General features: G+C 35.9%; 1 protein-coding gene across 8 annotated transcripts in view; it reads left to right on the top strand.

Moving 5' to 3' along the window:
- Huwe1 (HECT, UBA and WWE domain containing E3 ubiquitin protein ligase 1) overlaps positions 1-19928 on the top strand; it is a 101696-nt gene that overhangs the window by 25951 nt on the left and 55817 nt on the right. For 7 of the 8 annotated variants that reach the window (XM_051178682.1, XM_051178686.1, XM_051178687.1 and 4 more), the window contains 10 exons: positions 2971-3077; positions 3345-3522; positions 4350-4441; positions 4939-5150; positions 7977-8034; positions 8879-9055; positions 11750-11995; positions 14600-14733; positions 15095-15189; positions 17878-18066. In XM_051178682.1, the coding sequence (XP_051034639.1) occupies positions 2971-3077; positions 3345-3522; positions 4350-4441; positions 4939-5150; positions 7977-8034; positions 8879-9055; positions 11750-11995; positions 14600-14733; positions 15095-15189; positions 17878-18066 (1488 nt within the window). The remainder of the gene's footprint in view (positions 1-2970; positions 3078-3344; positions 3523-4349; positions 4442-4938; positions 5151-7976; positions 8035-8878; positions 9056-11749; positions 11996-14599; positions 14734-15094; positions 15190-17877; positions 18067-19928) is intronic. The other variant, XM_051178685.1, reaches the window with a different exon arrangement.

Below are 19928 nucleotides of genomic sequence, written 5' to 3' on the forward strand. Positions count from 1 at the left end.
TTTTTTTGTTTTTTTTTTTAAGTTTAATGGGTGTCAGACATCCTGGATCTTAAAAGGACATCTCCTTCAATAGTTTTGGAGATCAAGAACTACCATCAAACATCTGTTACTAGAAATTAAAGATCTCCCCCTTTTAAACAACTATTTTTAGGTGTCTGTTTAAGCAACAGATGTTTGCCATGAAATGTAACTTCTAGTTATCAGATCTTTAAAATCTTATCACAATGGGAAAATATTTGAGTTTAGACCTTTCTTGATACATACAGAGTAGTATAATCAGGGGAAGACCCCTGTTTTCAGTGGGTCCCATTATGTTTTCACTCTTAATCCCAGGCTTTAGAACACCATGGATTGTTCATTGTCAAAAGACCCATTTGTGTGTGTGTGTCAAAAGACCCATTCGTGGCCACAAAGGGGAATAAAGAAATACAAGTTACAGTTTGTTAGGATGTCATACCACTTAAGGTTATTAGTTCATGGTAACTAAGGCAGTGAGCAAAATTGGAACCCTCTTAGGAAACCACTGTCCATTTTACTGTTTTAGGTAGATGTTGTTTAGCATGCCATTATGTCTGTATTAGTCCTTCAGCCTGGATAAGACTTAAGGCCATGCCCAGATTCTACTGTGTGCTTTGATCAGTCAGTGTCAGTGGGAATCGTAAAGGAGACTTAATGTATTCTGAAGGCTATAATAGTGTTGGTAGTAGCATGGTATAAAGCACAGTTTACAAAGAAAGGCTTGTTAGTGTTCAGTTGATATTCCTGGGAGTAATGCTCTTTTCTAAAAAGAAACTGGAGGAGGACTGGATCTGTGAATTAAGGGAGGAGGCAAGAGGAGTTGAGGGGGAGGGGAAACTGGTCAGGATGTAATTATGGGAGAACAAATTAAAAAATAAAAAAAGTATATCACAAACACACATGTACAAAGGGTTGCATAGTTGAGGTCACAGGTTTTTCTAATGCATTAAGACAAGGATACAATATAATCTGTTTTGCCAACGTAAAGGATGTGTTTACTTGTTGGAGATTACCAATGGCAATGAGTCTAGGACACATTTGGGAGGCTAGGGCTTGGGTAGGACCAACAACATGGAGAATTTGTGGCATTTAGCCTAAATTTTAATGGCCCAAGATCTGTAACAATGAGAAAGGAAGTTTCAATGATTAGTGGAACCAAGAGAGGCTAATAATGTGTTTATTTGGATTGCACAGTAAAAACAGTCAGTTAAGGCACAGCTTCTTAAACTGTGGGTCATAATTACATAAGAAGGAATTGCATAACTGAATATAAGAGCGTCAAATAGTTTGCAGTGATTTGAACGCAAATGTGTATGGAGTTTAAGGTACTCGGATAGTACATATTCATGTTGCATCACAGCCTTTTTTTTCTGAATATGAATCATGTACTCTTTACACTGTGTGGCATCACATCATGTAATGCTAACAAACACTGCATGAGGCACCTTGGCTCAGATTTAAGATAAGTTCAGAATTTCAAGTGAGTTTACTGTGTGTAGAATTTTCTGCTCTTTCAAAAACAATGGTTTAATTGTGGCCCCCCCCCCAAAAAAAAGACCCTAATATTTTCCTACTGTCATTCCTCAACATATAAACGTCAAATTGGTGTTTTGTTGTTTAGATTGTGTTAGATTTCTGTTAACTAAGGCTGGACATTATGACTATTGGTCTGTAATTAATACTGTTGCTTTGGAGGTAGAGGCAAGAGTATCCAGGATTATCCTAGACTATATGAGACCCCAAGCCAAAACACACAACAAAAATACTGTATTAGTTGATGTCTTGAGTTTAATAGAGGAATGTTAAATTAATTTTGACTTGGGATTAGTACAGCATCACCAGCAAATTTTGAAATTGTCCTAAACATTCTTCACATTTACAGAAATCAGCATTCTTAGCACTAAAGATTACAATATCAAAACATGTATCAGTTCTGAAAAACATTAAAGATGTTATGTGGTTTTTACCAACTGTTTAATCAAGATTGAATTTGCTATGTTAAACCAAACCAAACAGACATAATCCAAAAAAAGGACTTAGTTTTTTTTTTGTTTTTTGTTTTTTGTTTTTTTTTTGGATCCTTTAACCAATAAAAAAAAAATCCCAAATGTCGACCTTTAAGGACATTATTCAGTGGTTAAGAGCACTTGCTGCTCTTCCAAAATACTAGAGAGTTCTGATTCCAGCTCTCTTGTCAGGTGGTTCACAACTGCTTGTAACACCAGCTTAAGGGCCTCTGTGAGTACCTGAACACACTTGTCATATACTTACACTGACACACACAGTCAAATAAAAATAAATCTATAAAAAGGAATCCCGTATGCCACTGAGAGTTGTTGGTCTCAAATAATTGTTACATATACACCATGTCACTGCTGTTTAGTATAAATATTATATGTTCACTCACCTTCTTAAATTAAAATGTGGTTTTTTTTAAGGAATTAGATATTACCTTTAACAGGCTTGTTCTTAAATGGTTTATTGCCACTATATACCTTTTTGTCAGATTATCAGGTTCTTAAAAATCTGTTAGTCTTGAGTACACATGTCTGAATATTAAGGGTTTTAAAGTGGTCAGGTGGATGTTTTTATGTACATTATAATGTTGAGTTTGTGTTTTCCCTAGGAAACCTGCATCCTAAATTCTTGCCCAGTTACGTATTTAGAGACATCAATTTTTGCAGGAAAGAATTATTTATATACATAATTATACATATATTTAATGGAGTACTATACAGCCATCCAAAAATGGGTTATGGTGATTGGAAATTCCCAATTACATGTGAAGATAGCAATTTACAGAATAGCATAACTTTGGTTATAAATACATTCTGGTAAAATATATTAAAGGGTAATCAGCGAAACACTTCATTTTTTACTGGATTATTTGTTTGCTTTTAATTGCTGGAAAGAGTCTCAGTTTCCCTTAATTTTACTCAACTTTGTTTTTAGCTACTGAAGTGGTGACTGTGTTTGTATTTCAAGAGCCATCGCTATTGTCCTCACTCCAGGACAATGGGCTGACAGATGTCATGCTGCATGCACTGCTCATCAAAGATGTGAGTTCATTCTACCACTCTACGTATTCCTCTATGCATATTGCTTTCCTAAGATACACTTGCACATGCTCAAGAATCAAGTGAAAAATTAAGTTACTAAGTGAAAAACTGTTATCCATTTTTTATGTATTGTTGAATCCAATTGGGACCTGGTGGCCAAAATTTCTATTCCTATTTTTATCAGCATAGTAACCCTAGATATATTTTCCTTGCATACGTTATCTGAACTTTTATGTGTTGCATTCAAATCCTCTTTGTCTTCTCTAGGTTCCTGCTACAAGAGAAGTCCTAGGTTCCCTCCCGAATGTATTCAGTGCCCTTTGCTTGAATGCCCGAGGTCTTCAGTCTTTTGTACAATGTCAACCATTTGAACGCCTCTTCAAAGTTCTTCTGTCTCCTGATTACCTCCCAGCCATGCGGAGGAGGAGGAGCTCTGATCCCCTCGGTTAGTTGCTACTCTTCATTTTATAATAGAAAGTTGGCTTTTGCAAGGAAAGTTTTCCTTGACTGCACATCGTTTCTCTGGCTAGGTATGCTCAGCTTAACGGGAATTATCACCATATATTCTATTATTACAGGTAGGAAGGAATACTTCATCCTTAGCCTCTCTCCTCATAGTATTTCCAATCTTCTGAATAGTTAACTGTCCTGAGGTTGGTAACAGATATAGGGACTAGTGGTATATTTCCAAGTCCACCTTGTAGTCTACAAAAGTGTGAAATGTGGAGTCTGATGTTATGAACATATTTTCTCTAAAATAATCACGGATGATTAGATTTTCCTCTGTTTGGTTCTGGATTGGTGAGCAAGAAAGTAAGAGTTGGAGAAATGTTGATTGCAAAAGTATACATTCTTAGTTGGGAGACTGAGTCAAGATAATTACTTGAGTCCGGAGTTTGAATCCAGCTTGGGAAACATGGTGAGGGAACCACATAACAACTCTCACTCTTTAGCCCCTCACACCCATCTCATAAATATAAGTGTATTTTGTAGTTTGATCTGCCACTGCAGTATTCTACTCATGGTAATTCTTGACAAAGACAGCCAAAGAGTTGTTTGTGCTTTATTTTCTTCTTATGTTTCCATAAGAATAGCTCAGACTTGTGGATTTAGAGGATCAAGGCTTATATGTGAATTCATTCACCTGTGGTTCTCAAAAATCACAAGAAGCAGTTCAGTTTCTTCTTTCCATCTTAGGATGGCAGAAAAAATTAGGGCTCTATATATTATTTAGTCTAACCATTTTGTTTTTTCTTTCTTTTTTGCTTTAAGGGGATACTGCATCTAACCTGGGGAGTGCTGTTGATGAGCTCATGAGACATCAGCCCACCCTAAAAACAGATGCAACAACTGCCATCATTAAGGTAGGAATTAATGACTGACTTTGATCTTTTAGACAGTTTTTAGAAAATAATCTGTCTAGTTTCTAAATCTTGCTTTTGGACTATTTTGTAAAGCCAATGGTAAAAATAATTGGTTCACATCTTAAGAGAAAGAAATATTTTTTAATTCTAGTCTTTTTTATATTAAGAATCCTGTTCTTAATTAACATAATTGTCCTGTTTTGTTCTCTCTGTTGCTTTCTTATGAGGTTAACAAGTACACAAAGGCTCATTTTCACCCTCATTTGCTAGCCATTCTAGCGGGTTATTGGAATCAGTATATGAGCTACTAGTGCTTGGTAAATTAGGACAAGGACAAGACCTTGAAAGATTTTAGCTTTTTACACACTTCTGTTCTCTTGTTTGTAAAAATGGAGCCTGCAATGGGGTGTAAGTGTGTGTATCATATAGAGAATCCTCACAAAATATTAGCCATTCATTCATTACATGCAAGTAATATTTTTCTCTTTGACTTTTAGTTACTTGAAGAAATCTGTAATCTTGGAAGAGATCCAAAATACATTTGTCAGAAGCCGTCCATCCAGAAAGCAGATGGTACTGCTAGTGCCCCTCCACCAAGGTCTAATCATGCTGCAGAAGAAGCTTCTAGTGAAGATGAGGAGGAAGAAGAAGTACAGGCCATGCAAAGTTTTAATTCTACTCAGCAGAATGAAACTGAGCCTAATCAGCAGTAAGTGTATACAAGACATTTTCCAATCTTATGGTGCTACTTCATTCTTAGTATCACTTAAGAATTTTATTGGGGGGTGGAGAGATGGCTCAGAAGAAGTTAAGAGCACTGGCTACTCTTCCAGAAGGCCTGAGTTCCTTTCCCAGCAACCACATGGTGGCTAATAGCCACCTGTAATGAGATCTGGTGCCCTCTTCTGGTGTACAATCATACATGCAGGCAGAACATTGTATATATAATTAATAAATAAATATATCTTTTTTTAAAAAAGCATTTTATTTTTAACTTGTGGTCAGAGGAATTTAGCTCCGGGCCTTGTTCAACAAGGCAGCTACATTGTTAATAAGCTACACCCTTACCCTTCACCTGCAATGTTACCTCTGTGTACAAAAATTGAAATAATTTTAAGGTTCTTTCTGGCTTTTTCTTCTTTTGTTCCTCTGTAGTGTCATGGTACTGTGGTGTAATAATAGCATTGGTTGCCTTAGAAAACTATTTCTCTTAAAATTTTAGTTCATGATATTAAATCAATTCAGTATGCCAACTTGGTAGACTTTTCCTTTTTGTTGCTTGATCAAGCACACATGAAATAGTGTTTTATGTCAGAAATGGAGATGATGTTTCCAGACAGTAGTCATGCATTCATACATAATAATAAATATTCCTTTGATCTGTAAATACTTTTGAGAAAGGCATGAATGTTTTAGCTGTTGATATGAATACTTTTCATCTGGTACTAAATTAGGACATTGGAGTTAGAAAAATGGTCTGGTAGAGTTATAGGGACAACAGACATAAAAACTTTGGAACCATGGTAGTGTGCTTGCTGGTGTCATTTGTGATAAATTGATTCATTTACTAAGATAATCAGATTTTTGTTGTTCAGAGATGTGGATGTTTCAAATGAGGTTAAACTTGGGGTGGCATTTCTTGAGACAAGTTTGTAGTAGAGTCCTGTTAGATGTAACTGATCACTTTAAGTTTTCTTAAATGACTAAAATAAGAAGGAAAGAACAGTAGATACTTGAATGAGTTCCTGGAGTTGTGAAGAAAGATACTATTGGCTTGCCTTTTCTGTTCTTTTCCCCAACTTCTATCTAACAATGAAGGTACCATCTGGGTTCTGTTTGTTTGTATCAACTAACTAGGGTCTGTACTATCATAGTTGGAGTCTACAAAGAGGGAATATCACTGAATTAGAATGATATCTGGACTTTTATATGTAGAGGTAAATGGATCTTTGGGGTTTTTCCAGGAAGATGAGTCTGAGTGGGGCGGAAAGATGGTCAAGTAATAGAATGCTGCAGTTGTTATAAGTAGGAATGAACATTATGGTTAAGGAAAAGTTTTTAGTCTTTTTTGAAATATTTTCAGTCTTGTAGGGCTAGAAAAATTTCTTACCTTGCTCCTCTTATGGACAACCCAATATCCTTGTTGGGTAGCTTACCACCCTTCTGACTCCCAACTCCATGTCATCCAATGCCTCTGGCCTCCCCAGTTATCTTCACACTTACATGTATATACGTACACACACACACACACACACACACACAAAGTAAATCTTAAACAATATTCTATTGCAAGCTTTTTTTCTTCATTTACTCTATGTGTATACATTCAAATACATGCGGAAGGTCAGAGGACAACATTAAGATGTTGATTCTCTACTTACCTGGATTCTTAGGATTGAATTCACGTTTTTAGACTTTCATAGTGAGTGTCTTCTGCTGTGCCATCTCACCATCACTTTTATAAGTTTTATTGAGACCGAAACCGTAGCCTTGTATATGTCATTATTGAAGCCTCTCTGTTCTCTTCCACTCTTTTTTTTTTTAAACACAATTGTTTAACTAATACGCATTACTATCTCTTCTCTCTGCCACCTTTTATTCATATATGTTCTAAGGACCCATATCCAGAGCGTTCTATTTTCTACTAAAGGTTTTGTCTTTTCTAGTTTTTCTGTTTGACATATATTTTCTGTTCATGTCAACTATGTATGTGTGGTTGTTTACCCTTGTCATATTCTTGCAAAAGGTAATTTAAAGATGTCTTTTCTAAGACACCTTCTCATTTAGAATACAGTATTGAAGAATTTGAAAAAGCAAAACCTTGATCAATTGTTGTATAATTCATGAAGTTGCATCCTGCAAGTAACAGATTAATAGGAAAGGAGGCCTTAGAAATTGATTTTGGCATTGACCAGCTTTTACTGTGATGATTCCTCAATCTTAAACCATTTTTAAACAAAACTAAAAGTCTACAACTTTCTAAGCTCTTAACCTAACATGATAGGCAATAAGGCTATGTTTTTTATGTTTGCTTCTCTGCCTGGTCCTTTTCAGTAAGCAAATATTTGGTCTTTTAATTGAATTTTATTTTATATAGTTTCATATTGTTGAAGTTACATAACAAAAGTTTGTCTTAGATGGGATAATGTGATACCATGTGTGTGCTTTAAGGTCTGGTTTTTCATTTTATACTGTGAATTCTTTAGGTTTTTCGAGACAGGGTTTCTCTGTATTGCTTTGGAGCCTGTCCTGTAATTTGCTGTCCTCGAACACAGAGAGATCCCACCTGCCTCTGTCTCCAGAGTGCTGTGACTAAAGGGGTATACCACCAATGCTTGGCCTATGCTCTGAATTTTTATCTTCATTGCCATTTTCAATTTTTTTCCTGTATTATGAGTCTTGACATACATTAAAGGGTAGAAGTAGGACTTGAACTAAAATTTCACTGTCACATTTCATCACTTTGTTCTATTTCACTGGTGTAACTTACCAATGAAAGTAAATTTCTGTGTAACTTATTCTTTTCTATTAACAGGGTTGTTGGTACAGAGGAACGTATTCCTATTCCCCTCATGGATTACATCCTTAATGTGGTAAGATTGTAAACTAAGATGTTTACTTTTAAGAAATATGTGTCAGGTTGTCAAAGCACAGTCTCTGGGGCCTTTAAAATACACAGGGTAAGATCTAAAAAACTGAAAATACTTGTTCATTTGCCAATACTCCCAGCCTTCTTAATATTTCTGCTCGCTGTTTTGTACATTTGAATTTTAATAAGATTTGGTGTGTTAGACCAGTATTATGTCTGAATTTGTTCAATATATTTCCTCCTCCCCCATTTTACTTTTCTTTTTAAAAGAACTGCATGGTCCTTGTAATTTCCTGTTTCATAGGAAAATACAAAGAGTACTAATTTTCTCAGAATTAAAATAATGCCCTTAGCATTTATTCTATACAATCAATCACTCCCAAGACATCCACAGATAGTTTCTTTTGTGCCTCATTTGTTGCTGTATTCTATTTTCTATCTCTTACATGTTTCTTTTAGTTAATAGCACAATTCCTGGAGTTCATGTTTTATTTATAAGGACTCTTATATAGGACATAAGACAATTTAGTATTAGACCTGTTTCTGCCATTAATTCAGAGCATGGCTCTGAACAAGTCTCTTAGCTTCTCTTTGCTTTCAAATTACTTGACTCCTGGTATGGTTAAAAAGGTAGATCCTGAAATTGCAATCCCTCTGGAAATTGTAATCCTTCATTTTGTGGATGATTTGGGTGTGTACCATATCCCTGTTTACTTGAAGTTGTGCTATCACTGAAAATACTGATTTTCTTTACTATAAGGCTGCCTTTGTCCTGATGCTAAACTGGCTTTTTACTTCAGAACAGTGTTAGCATCTAACTTGTAAACAAAAACTTTTTCATTACCTAGATGAAATTTGTGGAATCTATTCTGAGCAACAATACAACAGATGACCACTGCCAAGAATTTGTGAATCAGAAAGGACTCTTACCTTTGGTTACCATTTTGGGTCTTCCCAATCTGCCCATTGACTTTCCCACATCTGCTGCCTGTCAGGCTGTTGCAGGTGTCTGCAAATCCATATTGGTAAGACACATATAGCCACGTATTTTCCTCTTAGAATGAGTTTTGTAATACAACTGTGATTGTATTTTAATGTGTTCTTCGTACCTATAGGTAAACATTGATAAATATGTGTCTGTTCCACTTTATATTTCATACTATTTCTCATAGAAAAATTAGTTATTTTTCTTTTGTTTTTTGCATTTGCTGTGTAGTTGTGTCATTTGATTTCATACAAGTGTAAAGTGTATTTTTAAGAAAGTGTTTGAGCTTTATTCATGCTTTGTTATGGTAGCGTTTTTGGTTTTAGTGTGCGCTATTCATTTTGCAATGTATTTTCCGTTTCATCAAGATTCATTAGTCATGAATTGATCTGTAATTTATTGTTCAAATTTTGCTCCCCCACCAGGGGGAAAATCCCCACATTGCTCCTTTATTTCCAGAACACCTTACCAAGTTACTTGTCCTCCCCTGTTTCCTTAAGCTTGATAGTTATCATTCTCATTTCTCTACCCTGGAGGAATTTTAGGTAACTTATGTAATGGCATTGTACAGTATTTGAAACGGTTACAGTGACATCAGGGTTTATCAGATTTTGTCAGTTTTATCAGTATGATATTTTACTACATAGACATTGCTACATTTTGTCCATTCCGGTTAGTAGGCATTTAGGTTGCTTCCATTTTTGCCCCTGATGAATTCTGTTGTAGCTCCAGTGTATAAATACCTCTTCAAGATTTGCCTTTCAATTCTTTTAGATGGTAATTGAAGGGAAATAGATCAATCATAATTCTTATTTTTATGTCTATGTGAAACCTTCAAACTACTTTTCTAAGGAACACTTTCCATTTCTTCTAGCTGCATATAAGGGTTGTAATTTCAGTGTCACCATACCAGATCTGTCTTTTTTTTTTTTTTTTTAATTACAGCCATTCTAGAGAATATAAAGTAGTATTTCATTTTCATTTTGACTTGCATTCTGAGTAGTAATTGGTGATGTTGAGCATCGCTTTCTTTGTGTACTTGAGTTATTGTTTACATGTACATCTTGCTAAGTGTATATTCATGTTCTTTATTTTTTAATTGAATCAAGGTGTTTTGCTATTTATTATAGAATATCCGTGTATATATGGGGTATCATTCTCTTTTCAGATACATGACTTGCAAATATCGTCATTCTGTGGGTTGTCTTTTTACTTGGTTGATGATACCATTGGCCTAAGAAAGGTTTTCACGCTGACCAAGCCCATTTTACCTTTTGTGATGGCTGTTGTCATTCTTTTATGTGCTTTTAGTGGTGTTTATCCAAGAATTCATTGCCAAGAAATTTCTATAATCTAGGAATTGTATTATTTTAGTCTTTAGGTCTGGTACATTTGGAGATCCAGAAAGTTCGACTTTGTTTTTGTGTATGCATACATTTTCCCCCAATACCATTTATTGAAAAGACTGTCGTTTTATTAAACCATCTCTGATCACTCTCTTAAACATCCCCTAAATATAGAATGTCATGTTTTCTTCCAGAGCTCTATTCTTTTCTATTGGTATTACGGGCCAGTGCCATAATTTAGATTATTACTATTAACTTTGTGGTAAGGTTGGAATCCAGGAAGTGCGAGAATTCCAAATTTCATTGTGTTCCTCTCCCACCAGACTATTGGCTTTTGGGGGGGTCCTTGAAAAGTTGTATGTGAATTATAAGGGTAATTTCATATCTGCTTCCCACCCAACAAAAGAAAGATTGGAATTTTGATACTAATTACAATAAAGCTCCTCTGTCAGCTGTTTTGTGCCCTGATAAATAATTTCTAGAAACTGCAATTTAATGTTTTATTTTGTTTCACTTTTTGCAGGTGTAAAGTGCTTTCATAAGAGAACATGGGGAAAGGACTGATCTAACTACCCCACCTCTAAGATGCTCTGTGAGGAGGGATAGATTTATTTCAAGCCATAGGAAGGCAAATAATTTCTAGCTTTGCATAACAAGTGGTAATCTTTAATTGCCAAATTTTTCTTCCCTAACTTGAAAAGAAATGTATTATTTGGGTTGTCTATTAAAATAATTTGCCTTCCTGATGCCAATCTCATAGTCATCGATCTTGTTTTGGAAAGAAGACAGCATTATAAGCTGTGAAAGTAGTTCTTCACCTAAAAATATAATTTATTTATTAATAGTTTGACTAGTCAACATCTTTTATAATACTTGCTTTCTCCTTTATTTCCCTCTACCATTTGCACTTTTAGAGATGGATTCAACTGTTTATGTAACATTGTATGAGGGTGAGGGTTGAAGTTCACATGCTACCTCAGCCTCCTTACTCAACAATGTTTACTTGTATTTTTATTAAAATATTAACTTAATATTAAATGGGATAAACATTGCATTATGATTAATTTTCTAGATTTTGAACTTTGCCTAACATTGCTCCTTTCTAAGCAGAATTTGAAACTAACCTCTCATACAACAGTTCAATAGACAACAGCTCTGTTTGACATTCACATTCTTTAAGTGTGATTGGCTCACATAGTCTATTATACAAAGGTAGTGAAATATATCATTCCTGGCTTCCTATTTTGGTATTACCATTTATAAAGTGAGTGACATGACTGAAATTTGGGAGAGTTCAAGTAATAGTCATTTCCACTGTGAATATTAAAGACATGATAAGCATATATAATTTGCTACATATATTGGCACATTCATTATTATTCTTTCAGACTCTGTCACATGAACCCAAAGTTCTTCAAGAAGGTCTCCTTCAGTTGGATTCAATCCTTTCTTCCTTGGAACCTTTACACCGGCCCATTGAATCCCCTGGGGGTTCAGTGTTACTTCGAGAACTGGCATGTGCAGGCAATGTTGCTGATGCTACCCTCTCAGCTCAGGCTACACCTCTGTTGCATGCTCTCACTGCTGCTCATGCATACATCATGATGTTTGTTCACACTTGCAGGGTTGGACAGGTAAGAATAATCTTTTATGGTTTAAACTTAATGTCAAGATATTACATACACCTGCCAGATTACTGTGCTTAGTAACAAATCTACCTGGAGTAGCAGCTGAAAGAACAGCCTGATTTAGGATTGGGATCTTTTGGGGGCATATATCTGGTTTGTGATGTGGGCTCATGCTTTAAATTCCTATGTATTTTCACTCTTTTAGTTTTTGGAGGTAGAGTTTCTCTGTGGAACTAGCTCTTCTAGACCAGGCAGGTCACGAACACACAGAGATCCACTTGCCTCTGCCTCCAGAATGCTGGGATTAAAGGCATGCACAAGCAAACATTAATTTGGGAGTCCATTGCATCTTAACACTGTCATTTTTAACAGCAAATGGGAAGCTCGTTTTTTTTTTATTATTAATTACTCTTACATTCCAATCCCAGTTACCCCTCCTTCCTCTCCTCCCGATCCCCTCTCCCATTGTTCCTCAGAGAGGATAAGGCTTCCCCTAGGAGACCCATCATCTAGTTGAGGCAAGCACCCACACCCCTGTGTCTCGGCTGAGCAAGATATCTCTCCATATAGAATGGGCTCCACTAAGTCTGTCTGTACATTAGTGTTAGGTCTTGGAACCACTGACAGTGGCCTCATATATTGTCCCAATCACACCATTGTCACCTACATTGAGGGAGTCTGGTTTGGTCTTTATGCAGATTCCGCAATTGTCAGACCTAAGTCAGTGATCTCTCACTAGCTTGTGTCAGCTGATTCTGTGGGTTTTCCCATCATCAAAGTCTTGACTCTTTTGCTCATATTATCACTCCTCCCTTGCTTTGATTGTACTCCAGGAATTTGACCCAATGGTTAGTTGTGGATTTCTGCATTGGCTTCCATCTGTTTCTGGAAGAGGGTTCTAGCTTTTCTGGGATTTTGGATTGTAGGCTAGGTATCTTTTGCTTTATGTCTGGTAACCACTTATCAGTATGTATATACTATATTTGTCTTTCCTGTTTGGCTTACCTCACTCAGGATAGCTTTTTCTAGTTCTGTCCATTTGCCTTCAAATTTTAGGATGTCATTGTTTCTTACCGCTGAGTAGTAGTACTCCTTTGTATAAATACACCACATTTTCTTTATCCATTCTTCAGTTGAGGGGCATCTAGGTTGTTTCCAATTCTGGATATTACGATTAATGTTGCTATGAACATAGTTGAGCAAATGTCCTTGTGGTGTGAATGTGCCTCCTTTGGGTATATGCCCAACAGTGGTATTCCAGAGTCTTTCAGGTGGGTTGATCTCTAATTTTCTGAGACATTGCCATACTGATTTTCACAGTGACTGTACAAGTTTGCACCCCACCAGCAATGGAGGAGTGTTCACCTTTCTCCACATCCTTTCCAGCATACACTGTCATTGGTGTTTTTGATCTTAGCTATTCTGATTGGTGTAAGATGGATTCTCAGAGTGGTTTTGAGTTACATTTTCCTGATGACTAAGGATGTTGAGCATTTCCTTAATTAAGTGTCTTTCTGCCATTTGAGATTGTTCTGTTGAGAATATTCTATTTAGATCTATACCCCATTTTTTTCATTGGATTATTTGGCTGTTTGATTTCTAGTCTTTTCATTTCTTTGTCAGTTGTGGTGTTGGTAAAGATCATTTCCCAGTCTGTTTAGATCCGTTTTGCCTTGTTGACTGTGTTCTTTGTTTCACAGAAGCTTTTTAGTTTCAGGAGGCCCCACTTATTAATTAATACTCTCAGTCTGCTACTGGTGATGTATTTAGAAAGTGGACTCCTGTGCTTATGCATTCAAAGGTATTTCCCACTTTTTTCCCCTGAGGTTCAGTGTGGATGGATTTATATTGAGTTCTTTAATCCATTTGGACTTGAATTTTCTGCATGGCATTTTTGTACATGTTATACCAGCACCTTTGTTTTCTTTTTTCCATTTTTGAGACTCATTTTTAGATTTAATTTTTTGTTTACTATTGTGTGTGCTTGATGTCAGGATGGGTTGTGAGCATGCCACAGTGCACATGAGGAAGCAACAGAGAACTTTATGAAGTTAAGTCTCTCCTTTCACCTTTATGTAGGTTCTGTGTATTAAGCTCTGAATGCCAAGTATCTTATCCCTGAGCCATCGCAAAATACATGTAGGCTTGACAATGGGAAGGCAAAAGATATTTCACTATGAAACATTTAAATAGTTAGCAGACAACAAGAAGAAAATGTATCAGATGCTGTGTCTCCAATCTGTGGTCTTTCTTTTTCCATAAAGAAAATGGATTTCATGGTTGGGAAGATGACTTGGTTGCCAAATGCCTGTCATGTAAATCTGAGGACCCGAGTTTCAATCTGCAGAAATTGCATAAAAATGCCAGTTGAACTGGAGCATATAATCCCAGCAGTGTAAAACTGAGACAGGTGGATTCCTGGGGCTTGTGAGCTAGTCATCAAGGCCAAATGTACAAATTCCATGTCAAGAGAGACCTGAGAAATAGAACCTAAGATTTTTTTTTTTTTTTTTTTTGGTCTTAACAAGCATAGGCACCCATAAACACAGAAGTATCCTAGCTCTCTATATATGTGGTCATCAAATGAAAATACTTCTCTTTTGGTTGCAGAGTGAAATTCGTTCAATCTCCGTAAACCAGTGGGGATCTCAGTTGGGATTGAGTGTTCTGAGCAAGCTAAGCCAGTTATACTGTTCTCTTGTGTGGGAAAGCACTGTCCTCCTCTCTCTCTGTACCCCAAACAGGTAAGAGAATGGTCATCTTAATATCTCACTTAGCTGTTCTAACAAAGAAAGCTTGCAAGGTTTCTTTGAATGGATGGGAGAGTTGAATAAAAAAGGTTCTGGTCCTTCTTTGTCCTACCTACTTTCTAGTGTAAGGACTTAACTGACCAATTATAACATCTTGTGCTTATTTGATGGTGGTGTCAGCACGATGCAGATTCTGTCACTTCAGGAATTACAGGTGTTTTTATTGTGTTTAGGATAACTCAAACTGCTCTGAGGTATCCAAGCAAATCAGAGAAAATGTAGAATATAAATAGATTCTAAGAGGGCTTTTGTTTGGCTTGGGTTTTTATTTGTTGGTTTACTATTTACCTTGTAGCCTTCCATCTGGATGTGAATTTGGCCAGGCGGACATGCAGAAACTGGTTCCAAAGGATGAGAAGGCAGGTACGACCCAGGGCGGAAAAAGATCAGGTAACTCTAAGAAACTAAAATCTTAGTCACTGCTTCTCCTAAGTTCTGTCCCTGTGACTTCATAGGCTTATTATAAAACTTAGTTAACTCTTGGTCATTCTTAGTCCTCGGTTTTTATTGTTTTGCTGATTTTTAGTTATTAAATTTAGATTTCACAACATGCATACATTATAATAAAAATTAGCATAACATAAGAACACATGCTTCTACCCCCAAATAGCACACACTCTGTCTAAAGTGTATGCCTTATTTTTTCCTTAGGATAATTAAGAGTGTCCTAAAAGAAAACAAAAGATATTTATATATCGATCTTTATTTTTACTAAACTGCCAAGACCTGACTATTCCCTGCCTATTTTCTAATGCACTATTTTGGAAAATGAATGTCTTTCATTGTAGTTTTATATGAATATTTGATTGAGTCCTAAAAGTTACTATACCAAAGGACATGATTTGTTGTATGAATTATCAATTTTTAGTATATATTTTCTGTAAACTGTTAGAAAAAGCAATTGTTTCTCAATTTTCTAAATAACAGTTTTTATCATTACTGGATTAAATGATTTGTTAATTCAAAAATTCCACCATACTTTTACTATTAATATGGGCTAAAAATAGATACATGAATCAACATTGTATTTCTTTCATGTAGTGCTTTAGAAAAAAATTATAAGTATCAAAATCGTGTAATTAGAAATCATACACAATTCTTTAACCTTGATGCAGCAAACATGAAAATGATAAAACAATTTTTCCAGCCTTTTTTTTTTGTTTAGAAAAATAAATAATACCTAAAAGAAAAAAAACCCTGAAAACTAGTTAATATAATTCTGTTTATAAAAATCTATCAGATGGGCTCGCAACTCTTCCAGAGGTCCGAGTTCAATTCCCAGCAACCAACATGGTGGCTTATGACCATCTATAATGAGATCTGGTGCCCTCTTCTGGTATGCAGACAAAACATTATATACAGAGTAAACATATAAATCTTTATTTTAAAAAAAAATCTATCAGATGCCCTTTAAAGTGCATTTAAATTTCTTGAGAGGGAAACCTAAGAAACTAAAATTAAAGAAAGCACATATATCTTAATAAATAAGAACTTACAGCCACGGGTTGTTATGAGAGTGGGAAAGACCGATGTATGTACATTTTTCTGAGGTTAATTTTGGAGAAAATGTATATCAAGTTTAATTCAAGGAATAAAATTATTAAGAAATGAGGGTATATTTGTCAAAGAATTGCTTCTCCTAATAGTTTACAGGCTCATTCTTGATTTTTTTTTTTGGGGGGGGGTGTTAGTCTTCACATGTACCATGACCCCATTTCTATCAGTTTAATAAAGAAGCCACCATTTTTAAAAAATAATTAATTTACACATTTTCATAAAACTAACTCTTGGGTTTAAACACGCATAGACAAAGCCATGTAATCCTAGCAATTATAAGGTAAAGGCAGGAGGTTCAGGAGTTCATTGTAACTTTTGACTACATAGTGAATTTGAAACCAGCATGAGAACTTGCCTCCAAATGGGAGAAAGGGCTGGAGAGATTGCTCAGTCCTTAAGAACACTTTGATCCATCATTATTAGAACTTGAGATATCACTGCCTGTGATTTCAGGCAGTGCCTGTAACCTCAGTTTCAAGGGATGGAGATCAGTGAGTGGATCAATGGGACTTTACTGGCTTCCAGCTTAGCTGATAAATCTCTAGCCCCAGGTTCATTGACAGATCCTGCCTCAAAGGAATAGGTGAAAATATAGGACAGCAGAATCCTCCTCTAGCTTCTGTACACCTGCACAGATACACATAAATAAGTACATTTTTTTTCCAAAGATGGGTATTGATAAGATTACTCAGTAGTTGAAGGCCATTACTGCCGATCCTGAGAACTTGAGCTCTATTCCTTAGGTCCGTAAAGAGAACTGACTCCTAGAAGGTGTATTCTGACTTCTACTCACATATTTCACATGCATATACTAAAAAGATAGAATATAGTTTAATTTTCAAAAGAAATCATACACACTGGAGCCTGGAGTCAGCAGTTAAGAGCAGTGGCTGTTCTTCTATGGGACCCAGGTTTGATTCCCAGTAACCAAATAATACAACCATCTGTAACTCCAGTCCTTGGGGATTCAACACCCTCTTCCGTGTGGACTTTAGACATATGTACAGGCATACATTCTGGCAAACACCCATAATTTTAAACTTTCTACATAATACATATTCATGTGCTAGATTTAAATGCCAGCAGATAAAACTATCCAGCAATATTCTGTAGTGTCCAGTTTGAGTTTGAACAAGCTCTAAGATTCTTTAACATTCAGGGTGTCTTCAGTGACAACTTCAAATATGACACAATACTGTACAGTGTATTTAAGATGCTTTAATTTGAAGATGCCACCAAGTATATACTTGGCAGAACTACAAAAAGAAAAGCATATTGTTATAATTTTGGGTTGGTTTTGTTTTTGTTTGTTTTTGTTTTTTTTTGTTGTTGTTGTTTTTTGTTTTTTGTTGGTGTTCTGCTTTTGATTTGGAGGGTTGGTTTTGTTTGATCTCCTAAACTTAGGACGTAATGACATTTAAATAGGAATAAGCACTAGTTCGTGAGACTCTTCAAAACATGGACCCAGGTAAGTGCTGTCTTCGCATGATCTTACAACTCCCTTCTTCTTAACCTCTGCAGATGGAGAACAGGATGGAACAGCTGGAAGTATGGATGCTTCTACCCAGGGCTTATTGGAAGGAATTGAGCTAGATGGTGACACATTGGCTCCCATGGAGACAGATGAACCTTCTTCAGATTCTAAGGGCAAATCTAAAATCACACCAGCCATGGCTGCCAGAATTAAACAGATCAAGCCACTGCTGTCAGGTCAGTAATTCTTCATTTGGGGGGGGGGGGGTGGAGATGCAGGGTGGAGTCCTTTCTGGGTTTCAAAGCTCTAAGAGTCCTCAAATTAAATTGGAAAAACTATATTGTTTGCAATAAGAAAAGGTAGTAGAATTATCGTGACTCTCAAATGTACTTTATTGAATCACAATGTGATGTGCTTAGTAAGGATATATAAGGAGTAAACTCCTTCCTGAGGTAAGAGCTTTTTAAAATTCCTTCAGTTGTTGCAAGTGGCATCTCCTACCATTCCACTGAAATGTCTCACTTAAGTTCCTGTAATTCCCTTATTACTGAGTGTACTGGATAGTTTACTTGTGTGCAGTGTGATAGTTGACCACGTTTCTGACTAAGCATTCAGAATTGTCACCAGTATCCTTTTGCATTGATTATCCAGCAACATAGTCTCTTGTGTTTTTGTTAATGTCACTTTGACTGCTTCAAGGAGACTGCAAGCATTAGCAGGATACAGAGCTGTAGTCAAGATGTGAAATGATTTGTCTTTGACGTCTTTTGTTCCTTAGTATAATACCAGTATTTGGAGAACGTATTTGTTGGTGTATTTGTGGATAGTTGCCACTTCCTAGTACATTAAGATAGGAGAAGAAAATGAAATCCTAACTCTTTAAAGGAAGCAAGCATAAGAATGACCTTCTGTGTTTCTATTGATCATAAACCCTTAAGATTTTATCTTATTTATGTTTGTTTTTATCTGGAAGTTTGTAATGGCATCTTGTTTCGCCACTTGGCAGTGGTGGCCGCATCCTAGAAATCCACCTTCAGAAGTCTACTATTTAATTATCCCAAAATTTAAGTAAAATTAGACAAGGTTTGTGTTTCTTACTTTTTGTTTTATTATACTTGAGTTGTGAGTCCTTTGAGCATTCTTAGATTACTCTGTGGACCCCAACCTATGTTTTCCTTGTCTGCTTCTTAACTGATTAGGCATTTTGTTTTCTTGTCTTTGAAATACCTTTGAGCTCCTTCACATCTGTTCATCTGAAAGTAATGAAGTTAAGTGCAAACTTAGTACTTGGGTAAATTTTTCTGTTGATTTAAATTCATTAGGTTTTCAGAATCTTGAGTATGCCAGCAAGGTAGTGCATGTATGTATAGCCTGTTCAATAATTATGAAATACTAATTTATATAGAATAGGAAGATAAAATGACTGCTTTATTTTTATGTTGTATGCCTTATCACACTAAAATTTCAGACAATCTATGTTTTTCTATTTATAACCTGTGTTCTGTTTGTGCTTGCGTACAGAGAGAGAGAGAGAGAGAGAGAGAGAGAGAGAGAAGGACTATGGGGTGACTGAGTAAGATGCAGTGCAAGCAGGAGTCCTCAGTTCAGATCCCCAGATAAAATGCCAAGTGTGATGAAAAATTCTGTAATACCAGGCTAATTCTCCTTTCCATCAAACCACTCCACAATTCAAATTTATTTAATCAGTTTTTGAAAAATAAAACCAAGATGGTGAGCAAGAGAACAAAATATCTGGTTTCTCAGACACACATACATAAAAGAAAAGAGAGTAATAGAAGAAAACATCCAGACATTAACCTCTTCCTCCACACATTAGTTACTACATACATGCATATACCATACATGTACTAAAAGTTTAAAGGTATTTTCTTTCCATAAGAATCCACTTGTAAAACTTTTATGCTTTTCCTGCCAACCTTTATTTTTTCATTTAATTATATATATTATAGTGCTTAGCACCTTTTCTGGGTCAGTTAATTAAGCAATTATCAGCCTATGTGTTGTAATCCCTTTGGGGTTGAATGACCCTTTCACAAGGGCTCCCTAGACCACCAGAACACAGATATTTACATTTCAA

Source organism: Phodopus roborovskii, unplaced genomic scaffold, assembly GCF_943737965.1.
Source record: "Phodopus roborovskii unplaced genomic scaffold, PHOROB, whole genome shotgun sequence".
Lineage (NCBI taxonomy): Eukaryota > Metazoa > Chordata > Mammalia > Rodentia > Cricetidae > Phodopus > Phodopus roborovskii.